Below are 12143 nucleotides of genomic sequence, written 5' to 3' on the forward strand. Positions count from 1 at the left end.
TTTCCTCATTTTTGACATATATGTCATGCTACAATGTCAGATGTTCATAAAACATTTGCAGGTTTTCAAGTAATGAGGTGAACATATGTAAAAGTATGCCCTGAGAGCAAAAACCTTCAGACCATTCTGAATACTCTGTCTCCAATATTTTTTACCGACTTATAAAACAAGCTGACGTCAGCCTGTTGCGGATTTCTTTATATAATCAGCTCCTCCAGGTGTGCCATTGCAAGTGCTTACATTACGTAGCCTACACTGCTATATGGAGCTACATGCGAATGCCAGGGAAACGTGACATCTTGGTGGCTGATGTTGTTAATTTTTTCCCAATTTTGCTGGGACATATCTGGTTGTGTTCAGAAGCTTCTATTGGTGATTTTGCAAGGTAGAAAGTGCCACTATTCACCATTACAGTCATACCCTGGCTGCACTTCCCCGGAGAGGGCAAGATGCAGAAGTCCCAAGAAACTGACCAATCAGGGCATACTGGGCTTTTCTGGGAGGGGGCATAAAGAGACAGGCACTACAATGGATCATCTCAGACAGAGGGTGAATATAGATGTTCCAGTACAGACAGGATGAGGGAACTAGTGTTTTTTAGACCATTAAAGCATGTAAACGTGTTCTATGAGAAATCTTAAATACAGCAATAACTTGAAAAAAGAGGCCTCCTTTAGGCTGCTGTCAAGGATGCAGCCTTTTCCCTTGTCCCTTATCCATTGATTTAGAAGCAAGCAACAAACATACACAGCCTTCACATTTGATAAGTGTTAAGTCATATTGAATGTCCTCCATGATGGTTATGGACACAAGTCATCAACACAACCAAGAACATGAGTGCAGTGTGACGAACTTCTCCTGTCAACTGTGTCTAATTTTACTGAGGATATCACTGGAAAAGGCAGTTAGTTTTCACAACCTCCACCGTACTTCACATTCTCACACTGTCACTTTGAAAGTTTTTAAATTGCAGGTACTCTATGATGGAGGGTGTGATGGAGGATGAGTGATGTATGCGGTCAGAAGTCTGTGATGTTGGTGGGAAACTTTATGTCTTAACTGTGTGTTCATGTGAGGTATGGTGGTTACCAGGATGGTATCTTAAAGTGCATTTTTAATGTTATTTTGAATTTTACCCTGCAGTAGTTCTGTATGCTGCTCCTCAGAACTCCTGCTGGTTTGTATTTTTGCAGCTGGTCAGGGATTGATTAACACCTTGGGCTCACAGTGAAAGCAATTAACTCGCTGGTGTGATGAGAAACTGACAATGCTATGTTTAGTAAAGATACCTTGAACATCAAACACATGGCATTTAACGTATGAGTATTTTTCTGGTACATGGAGTCTGTTCACTATGTTGGAAACCACTTCAAGCTGTCAGTATTGTGCGCCTGGGATCACAGCTGAGAACCACTTACCTTATGAAAAAGTCACAGTTAGGACTCTTGTGGCTGCAGTTGTAAACATTTGATGAACGTCTTTTTGCTCACAGTGTGCAACACAACCACTGGTCCAGCCATCGCTCAGCAGATTGAAAAAAGCCATGGCATGCTATATTTACCACATCAGACTGAAGAAATGGCACAAAATCCCTGGCTAACATGGCCAGAAGTGTGGCTTTTGAGGCTGCTGATTATGGTTCATGCAGTGGGGTTTATCCAGAAGGTCTTCAGTGCTTCCACTCTGGAGTTGTTGCTTATAACTTTGTTTCTTAACCATTTTCCCCCTTGTTTTTAATTCCACTGAGAAAACAAAAAACAAAAAAAAAACTAAATTAGAAATGACACTGAGATTTATTTGTTCAGTTTCTAAATGCAATTGCTTGTGACACACTTAGGATTCATATTTTAGTTTTAAGTTTTAAGTTTAAGTTTATTTACTTTATTAATCCCCCTGAGGGGAAATTCAATGTTTTCACTCTTGCTTGTCAATTACACACAGGTCCGAAAGACACACACATGCACAAACAGGACCTATACATGCACAAAGTGGAGAGATGTCAGACTGAGGGGGCTGCCCTTGGTGAGGCGCCCCGAGCGGTTGGGGGGTTCGGTGCCTTGCTCAAGGGCACCTCAGCAGTGCCCAGGAGGTGAACTGGCACCTCTCCAGCCACCAGTCCACGCTCCATATTTTTGGGCCGGACGGGGACTCGAACAGGCAACCCTCCGGTTCCCAACCCAAGTCCCTATGGACTTGATGTGGGTATTGCGGTGTGTTCCCATAGGAGCATCTTGGTTTTACCCGATGATGCACTGAGTTACTGTTTGCAAGTAAAGTAAATGGAATTGTTTTGAAACATTGACAAAACATTGTCAAATGTGTCTCATTTTCACCTTTATAGCCAAGTGTCAGGACACATATCCTCCCATAGAGAAGTGTAGGGAATATGTTGATTGTGTATTTGTTTGTGTTTTCTCAGATATCGGACATTCGTCTCAGAGGACGCAGGCCCCAACACGCTGGTTGCCACGGTGCTGGCGAAGGACCCAGATGGGGATGGGATCATGTACAAAATTACTACAGGAAATGAGGAGGGCAACTTTATCATTGACAGCCAAAAAGGTTAGACATTTTGGATTTTTTTAACAACTGTTCTTTGTTTATTTTGTTGTTTTTGTTTGTATCTGCACATTGGTTCTCACTCAGTTAAGTATTGATGGATTTCAGTTATTATTATTACTAGTTAGTTATAAATGTATTCTCCTTTCCACCACATTACAAGCACAGCAATACACATCCTCATGTGCATGCCATGTACAAATGGCTGAGGAGGGTTTTCTGGGGTTAGACTAATGAGGGACAGCATGGTGAGAGAGTGTCCCTATCAAATAAGGACACATGAAAACAAAAACAAACAAAAACAAAAGAAAAATAGATAAAAGAAAGGAAAAAAATCTGTCCTGACCTGTACTGGTTCAACCCTGATGCACTTTTCTGTTTTTTTTCCCATAGTTATTTTCACCCTGCTTTACTCTCTGCCCTTCTTGCTATATTTACGTACACCATATAAATGTAAAAGCTCTGCAGTTTGCCAAGTGTGCCTCAGAGCATCTTGAAAATATGCTTCATATAGTGTGTATAGTATAGTTTTATGTCCTTCGCCATATCCACTATTCTGTGGGCGACAATGTCTCACCAGTGTGCCTCTTACTGCAAGAGGCTTTGTCAAGGATATTTAAATTCTGACAGGTCATGTCATGGAGACATTAGAATAATCAGCCAAAGTGTGAGGAGTGTTTTCACTGTGTCTTTGTAACAGAATACCATCTGAGGTTTATAGTCACACATCTCAACTTCCTCTGAGGCAGGCGCAGCAATGCCAGAAGCAATGTGAAATAGGAAACTGTGTAAATGATGTTGTGTCTGTGTGCGAATGTGTGTTAGCAAGAGAGAGAGAGATAAATGGGGGGGGGGGCAATTTCATAGTGGTTTGACCCCTTTGTAAATTGCAACCCCCTCTGAATCTGCATATCGTATTATATGGTAATACGATGACTTTTACAAATTCAATTACTCAGAACTTCAAGGCACAATTTCCTCTGTTCACCAGCAATGACATTCACTGTCAGCTGATAGTGGCGGTCATTTTATCGAGCAGGGAGAAGACTTGTAGCTTAAAACTGGATTCCATCAGCTATCAGATGATGAGCGCAGACTTGCTTTGCCATTTATATCTTTTGGCTCTCATATGCATTTACTCGCATTGACCAAATTTCTGCTCGTCATCGCTCATTAAAGGTCAACTTTTTATTTCAAGTTTGCTTTCTCAGACTGACGAGCTTTGTATTGAAGTTCAGTGTGTGTCTGGACTTTGGACATTTTCTGATTTGCCTGCTAAACTTGCATTGATTACTCCATGTCCATACTGTCTAGCTGCTATTTGGATACCAGTGTTATATATTCACATTATTGGCATTCAGATTAATCCATTGACTTTTTTTTCTTTTTAAGTAACTGATTAATGGTTTAAACCAATAATTGACTACTGTACTGATGACGTAGTTCAGTCCAAAATCAATATAATGTTGTTGTGGCTGTAATGGGGATTGATAAAGAAAGATGCAGCAGAGATAGGCTGTAGATTTATGCATTTATATTTTAGCCTTTTTTCTTTGTCTAAACATAATTATAAGATAATTGATACAATTTCCCAGAGTTCATGGTGTCTCTAAAAAGTCTTAAGTGGATTGCTGCTTAAAATGTCCCTGACCATGAGAAGTTTTACTGTACATTACACTACTGTACATAACTGTACAGGAAGAGTCACCTCAAAATGAATGTATACATCCATTATTTATCTCATTATTTTTATTTTTTTGTGTGTGTGCTGATAGTTGGAATTTGTGGATAGTGTTTGTCCTAATATTGTGAGTTGACTTCCCCCTTCATTTTCTCAAAAACTGCACTGCAAAATCACATAAAATTTCATTAGGTCATAGTTGGGGTCAGTCTAAACAGGACTCCATAGAAATGAAAGGCTTTTTTTTGTAAATGGCATTTTAAATATGAACCAATAACAGACATTATTATTATTACACCAGACATGCTTTTTTGGATGCTTCATGTTCCCTTTACCTAAAACCACTGCTTTAAAGAAAAATGTAATGTATGGGCTTATACAGGCTTAAATGTCCACAACATTTAACCCAGATTACCAGTAGAATCAGTTTCTAAAATAAATTAAGAACAGCAGTTATTCAGAAAGAAATTAGTTCAGGTTACATATGATATTCTGTATGTGAAGGGTCATTATATTTGTCGTGCTTACTTTGGTAATACTTCACTTTGCACTAGCAGTATTGTTCAGTTACATATACTCGCATTTGTCTATTTTACTAACTCTGCTTTATTCATTTACTGGTGAGGTGACATTATCAATGTGAGAGAACTATTAACTTTTTTATACGCTTTAGTAAAGCCCATGTATGAATTACAACAGTTATTATACATGCAACAAAGAAGAGATGAGAAAGAGGAAGAGAGCACAAATCTATCTATCAAATCTACGACAGTACATGTATTTATTAAGTACACCTAAGTAATGATGGATCTACAGTACAACAACAGACAACCAGTCATAATCACACATGCAGACACACAGAGGGCAGTGAGCCTAATACAGATGCGCACAAAGGCACTACACAGTTTGTCCGCCTCAAAGTGTGTGAGCCAAAGTGTGACACCATAATGCCTGTAATATGATCCAGTATCTTGTTTCAAAGAGCCCAATATTTGGTCATTAAAACTATTTTATGATTCTCATAATGGAAGGCGAGCACGTTGGATTCCACCCACCCTCTCCATCCCACCTCATTCTCTCTCTGCTACTGATGAAAATCGTTTATTGCCTCTTCTCCCCTCTCGTTGCCCCCTCCCTAACTCATCCTAAATGTCCGACAATCATTCAACCGATTGTTTTCCTCCCTTCCAGCAGAAGCAGCCCTGCTGGCCTCCCTCTCCATGTTAATTTGCCTGTAACTCACCCCAGAATACAGTGCGTTTCCCTGAGATTTAAGGTGCCCATTAGGATCTGAGCAGGCCGGTCAATAGGATGATCACGCTCTTCCTATTAAAACCCATAAATACAGAAACACCCACTCTCCCTCCTCCAAGGGGAGGAAGTATTTACTGACAGCTAAGGGGAAATGTTGGCACTAATAAACGGGCTTCGATCATTTCCTTTTTTTCTTAGCTAAGTTTTATGGCATTTCGGAAAAGACTACTTCCTTGAGAGGGAAGCAGTGGGTGAGTTTGTTTTCAGTGAAGACTCCGAGATAACCTGTGATGGGGCAGCATTAGTCCTCCTGTTGTCTGGCTTTATTTCTATTATGTAGGCTTTCCTCCTGAACTGCTCGCCTCCATCTATTGTGTTTGGTCTGATGTGTTGACCTGTGTCTGATCCTGCTTTATGTAACAAACCCACATTATTTTGCCCTCATTCTTCTCCCTGCTTCCCTCTGGCAAATATATTGTTATTCTCTTTTTCTCTCTTTCACTATTCCCTTTCTTCGTTTAAAGCTCCTTTTTTGTCACTCTTTCTCTCATCCCTCCTCTTCACTTTCCCTGTTCCTCTCCCAGCTCCAGTCTCCAGTTGGCATGATGTTGACTGGAGGAAGCACTCCCTCCGACCCTCTCCTCCCACCCCCCAGCTCCCCCACCCTACTTTCTCCCCAGTCCTCTGTGTTGTCTCTCACCCATCCCATGCTTCATCCTTCTACTTCCTCCCTCCTGGCTGCTTTCATGTGAAGTGACGGCTGCTCGCTGACCCCCGAGGAAACATCTTCTCCATCTCTGATGAGCGATGATATGAGCTGGCCCTGTTAGCAGCAACACCCACACATACAGAAACATTTGTAGACATGGAAAAATCTCTCTTGCACTGTATATAGGCATACATGTAAGTGCACACACGGATATGTACAGACAAAAGCCAGCGCTCGACAGTGCGAGCGTTTCACTCGCATTTGTGACTAAAAATAGGTGTGTGCGAACTGTAAAAAATATTTAGGGGCACATGTGCGCATAAAAAAATCAGCCGAAGCAGCCTGTATTTTTGTCAATAAAAAAATATGATAATCTAACCGCAAATGTTGGAGGAACTCCAGCCGCCTTCCCTCTTCCCTCTTACCTGTGTGACACGGTTATGGACGGTTTTCCAAGCCACTGTCTGCACAATGAATATAAGTCCCACTGTCGGCTGGGTGGGAATAAGTCAAAGTGTGGCGGAGAAGAGGGACCAGGGATGGTTTCTGCTATGGGCAATGTGGGCAACCGCCCAGGGCGCAATCTGTGTGAGGGCGCACGAGCGCCCTCCAAAAAAACAAAACCCAAAAAACAAACAAAACTTGTCAGTGATGTATTATAGAAAAGTGATTTATCTTTTTATAAATAACATAAGACGCATCTGTCTTAGCCTGGTTCCAGACCATAGACCCCGCCCACTCAACTGAGTAGGCTTGCATCTCTGGTCTGGCATACTGCAATGAATTTGCGATTTATCTTGTCCAAAAGATGGAAGGACCAATTAACGCCGGGGGTGGGGGCAGGTCTAGCGATTAGCCAATCAGCGCCACGCTGATGTCAAGCTGTGCGCCGGTGGGTAACTGGTGAGGATAGCAACAATGGCGACCGCTACAGATCCTACAGACCACATTAATGATGCTACCGAGGTATTTTGCCATTACTCGCGTTAATGGAGGACCAAATTAAGGAAGCTGCTAAACTGGATTTAACAGCGATGCAGCTGGGCGTGCACGACGATGGAGACATTTTAAACGGGCAATGCGCGCTTGTTTTCGGCACCCCCGAGGCATGGATACTGATGACGTCAGATTCTGGGTGAGTTGTTGATCTCTACTGGTTGGTTAGGGAAAAATCAAATTCCCTCCCCCTTGTAAATTGCCTTCAGTGGAGGCGATGTCAGACTGAAGGTTCTGGGAGCTTCAGTCTGACACTCAGGCTACATCTGCCTCATTTTTGCCGTGGTAAATGGGGAAAATGATTGAGGTGCACGGTGTGCGAGTAAACACAACCTACATAATCGCCACTGGACGTTTTTTCATCGATAACCAATCGAATAAATGTTTTTTAAAACTCACTCCTTTGGCTCTGATACAGCCGTCTCCCTCCCTGCCTGCAGTCCCCACTGCACTGGGCTTTGTAACAAATGTCCTGCCTACAGCCCCCTCTGATTGGTTACACGGCACAATTGATAGCCAATAAACACTGACGCCTGTGCATGCTTTCACATCATGTCACATTGAGACACAGAGCACAGACAGAGCAGCAGAGGTTCCGGTAAGCCAGCGGTAATTTTGAAGGTAAGGTAACAGAAACCAGACAGAAGCGAAAGTTGCAATAAAAATCCTCTATGCTGAAGTTTTAAAGTCACCACCACAACATTATATATCCATTTCAGTGATGACATGCTTGCCCAGAGGCGAAATTTCGACATAACTGCCTGTTTAATTCACATCAAGCGCGATACAATTTTGCAAACAGCCTAAATGATTTAGCTTCTAAATATAAATAGCACCAAGGCAAAAAAGAGATGTAGGAGCTATAAGTCAAAAAGTCTGGTAACCACTGAAAGTTTAATCTTTATTTATAAACTCATTATGCTATAAAAGTTTAATCTGGAAAGTAACAAGTAAAGCTATAATCTTTTTGTTCGTTTTGATAATAAACACGTTCCTTTGCAACACATACATTTCTATTTCTTCATTTTGTGACCGCAACACCAAGCCCCCCCGCTCCGGAAAAGAAATTTCACGTTTCAGGCACGCAAATCTTCCGTGCTCCACATTTCATGCACAAATTTTTTTCTTGCTTTAATACAGAGTGGATATAAGATAATAACATTAAAGACAAAATTAATTTGCAAAACTTTTTCAAAACTTGATGATTTTACCCTTCTGTACATTTTGTATACAAATTCATTCAATAATTTTGCTTGTAAATGTCTATTTGCATCACGTTTATTATGGAAAACACATTATTTGATCAATTTACATTGTGTCCCTAAAGTTCTTTGTGTGCTCTTTACTTTTTCAACTTAGCAGCACATGTGCTCCTTGGGAAAAAAGTTAGCGTCAAGCCCTGAAAGCATAAACAGGAAGAAACACATGCATTTACTGTATCTACAGAAATACACACAAAATGTGTATGTACAGATGGCATCTTTGCTTCTACTCAAATACAGACCACCACATACACCCAAAGACAGAGATGCATAGGGCCATAACCCATACTACAGGGACACATATCTCATAGATTAGAACAGACACTTACTGTATGCTTTGTTCTTGGAATGTCCTAAAACCTTTTCCATGTCCCATTTTCAACCACTTACCCAGCATGTGTTGCTCTCATCTAAGGCTTTTAGGCCCTATTAGATGTTTATGCCAACCAGAGGCAGAGTAAAGCAGGGATCGGACTACAGGGCGCCTCCGGTGCTCCCTGTATATGTGCCATAGCAAGCAGGCAGTAGCCTCTCTCTTGTGTCTGCCTGCTGCCTTTACTGAACTGGTCACATTTATCTGGCCTTCTGTCTCAATTCATTAAGCATGAGTGCACTCTGCGGCACTGTTGGAGCAGCGTGGGTGGAAAGAGGGATGTGTGGAAGAGTGCTTACACCCTTAATGCATCTTTGGTATGGATATACATGTTTTTTCATTCTAATTCATGATTCTGTGGACCACGAGTCCAATTTCTGTTACTGGAAATCCAAAAGAAAACCCAACCACTACTACTATTTCTGTCCACCATTACTGATTTACCTAATCTTCGTCAAAACCTGGGCATTTAAACCAACGATTTACATTGCACACCAACAGAGTTGAGGTAAATGGCATTTAATTTGTGATGCTCAAAGCATTCAAAATTATATAAAAATTTACCAGCATGTCTTTCCAGAAACAGTGCCCCTGTTACTCTCGACAATTCACAGAGCAGATTGTCAACAGTATGGCAACTGTTTCTTCATAGCTAAGTGGCTTCGAAGTTTTCTAAGTGTTCACTGAGGTCTAGAGATAATCTAGCGTTCCATTCACCTTCACTTTGTTGGGGTGAAGGCAAATCAAACCCAATCTATTTTTTTTTTTTACCATGTTAGGGGCAAGGCTTTAGGGATGGTTAATGTTAGTTGGTCTGTTCACCACTTCGGCTCAGACTGATATATTTTATGTTTTATATATTATTTATTTTATAACTAGTGAATGGAGTCCTTCTCTGTTTTGCTTGGAACTGCCTCCTCCTCTCAGGCCCCTCGTTTTTGTGGGGTCCACCATGGGTCTATCCTGTGTCCCTTCCTATTTACCATATACATACTACTCCTTTGGCAAATCATACATAAACACAGTACAGATTTTCATTGCTGTGCAGATGATACAAAATTAAATGTCTCATTAAAGCCTGGCACCACTGATGTTTCTTGTCTTATGTCTTGCTTAACTGAAGTACAGAATCGGATGTTCAAAAACTGCCTGCAGCAGAATGACCCTAAATCAAGAATAGTTATAATTGTCCCAGCCCTACTGCCATGAAAATTAGAAAAATGAGACTCATAATCTAGGTGTTATTTTTTACACAGTGCTGTCTTTGGATGCCCGGGTCACTAAAGTGGTGCAGTCTTGCTTTGTTCAACTGAGACACTTAACAGAGATCAGGTCATTTCTTTCCTCTACTGATTTAGAAAAGGTGATCAAAGCATTTGTGTCATCCAGACTTGGTTACTGCAATACTCCTTATACTGGCATCAGCAAGTGAAACATCCAAAGACTGCAACTCACACAAAACACTGCTGCCAGGCTTTTAAATTATACTAAGAGAAGCGACCACATCACATAGATCCTTGCTGCCCTTCGCTGGTTACCTGTGAGTTTTAGAATTGATTTTTGGACTTTATTACTTGTTTTCAAAGCTTTGAATGGTCAGGCTCCTGTCTGTATCAGTGATCTACTAATTCCTGTGAGCCTGATCGCTGCCTGAGATCCTCCAACAAGGCTCTTCTAATGGCTCCAAAATCGCAACTTGTCTCTAACGGTGACCAAGCTTTTGCTATTTGGGCCCCTCAACTCTCTGTCTGGGGATTTCAGGCAGGCAGTCTCACTGACCTATTTTAAATCTCTCCTGAAAACTCACTTTAATTGTTTGGCTTTTTTTTTGATGGTATTTTTTGTTAGTTTTTATACTCTTTTATCCTGTTTTTTTATCTTGTACATATTTAATAGATTTATTATTGTTTTTATTATAAATCACTTTCTAACTTTGTTTTGAAACATGCTATACATATCAAGTTATTATTATTTTTATTATTAGCATGGCTGTCTTAGTCTTGTTATTTACATGGATCAACCCTTTTATTTACAGAGCACCTATCAAGCAATGTTCCAGCATCCTTAACACAGACCATAAATGCACAAAAATAACATTGACTGTATATTTAGCACCTATTGTACCACCTGCTATTCATAATAATGGCTTATAAAGATAAATTTGATGTCAACATTAATTGCAGTATTGGAATAATCTGCATTTAAACAGATGGGTAATTTCTTTATATATTTATCTTTGTGGCAAATTTTTGTTGACCCAAGTCGGTTGCTCTTTCTGTAGCAGACAATTGTTCTATTTTTAGTCTCATTGTACCTCTGATTTTTTATTTGTTTGTTTGTTTTTTCATTTTTTTTATTTATCATGATCTCTTGTTTGCCCATTCTACAATGCAACCCCTATCAGCCCCAGCCACGCACCATACAATGGCCTATTTAGATTTGGATAATGAGAAATTGGGAGCAAACCATCCAGGCTACTCTCATTTTGGAGTATGAGCAAATTGCTTTTTTCATTGTAGTAAAGGTGTCCAGGTGGGAGATTTGGCTTGAATACATCTAGCTGCTGAAATGGCCAAACCTTTACTGAAAGTCAGTATCACTAGTGTCCAATTAGTGTCCATAATTAAAAGCCTGGTCTACATCAAAGAAGGAGCAGAGTGAATTGCATATGCAGACTTAGTAGTTTGTGCTGACAGGGAAATACAGCTAGAGTCAGGGTTTAAATGCAAAGAAATATGATGCAGCCTTTACTGCACAGGTTATCAGTGGGTTATGCCTCATACAGAACCATGCTGAAAGACTTAAATATAAATATCAATTATATATCGATATTGGCCTGGTTCTGAACAATTTTTATTGTGAAGCGTTTCCATCACTATAATTGATCATTTCCACTGAGTGAATATTTGACCCCGAGTAGGCAGCTGGCAAACTTCTTTATACCTCTACTATATTTCCTATTTTAAATATACTGTAAAGCTGAAGCATAATAGGGACCATGGCCTTTACGTTAATAATGAAGGCAGCTCAGTTAACTACCTGTATATTCATGGAAGATACTGGCATAAAGGTCTACTCTGTTTAAAAGAGTGCCTGAGCACAATCAGAAAGCCATCTCATCTTGTTACCACTGTTCAAGGTATTACTGTATATACAAATGATAGCATAGTAAATGAATACAGTATGGGTTCAAATTAAAGGCGGTTGAAAGGTCTAGGAACAAATGGTGTCACATCCATATCTGCTCTTGCCAGGATATGAATATGCTTACATTTTGTAATCGTTCGCTTATTCTTTCATAGTGTCTTC

The 12143-nt window shown here is 40.4% G+C and overlaps 1 protein-coding gene across 1 annotated transcript in view; it reads left to right on the top strand.

Annotated features, from left to right (window-relative positions):
• The window catches only part of LOC117250859 (neural-cadherin), a 460454-nt gene that overhangs the window by 170317 nt on the left and 277994 nt on the right, over window positions 1–12143 (top strand). The window contains exon 7 of the mRNA XM_033616852.2: window positions 2420–2562. Within this exon, the coding sequence (XP_033472743.2) occupies window positions 2420–2562 (143 nt within the window). The remainder of the gene's footprint in view (window positions 1–2419; window positions 2563–12143) is intronic.

Source organism: Epinephelus lanceolatus, chromosome 2 (assembly GCF_041903045.1).
Source record: "Epinephelus lanceolatus isolate andai-2023 chromosome 2, ASM4190304v1, whole genome shotgun sequence".
NCBI lineage: Eukaryota > Metazoa > Chordata > Actinopteri > Perciformes > Serranidae > Epinephelus > Epinephelus lanceolatus.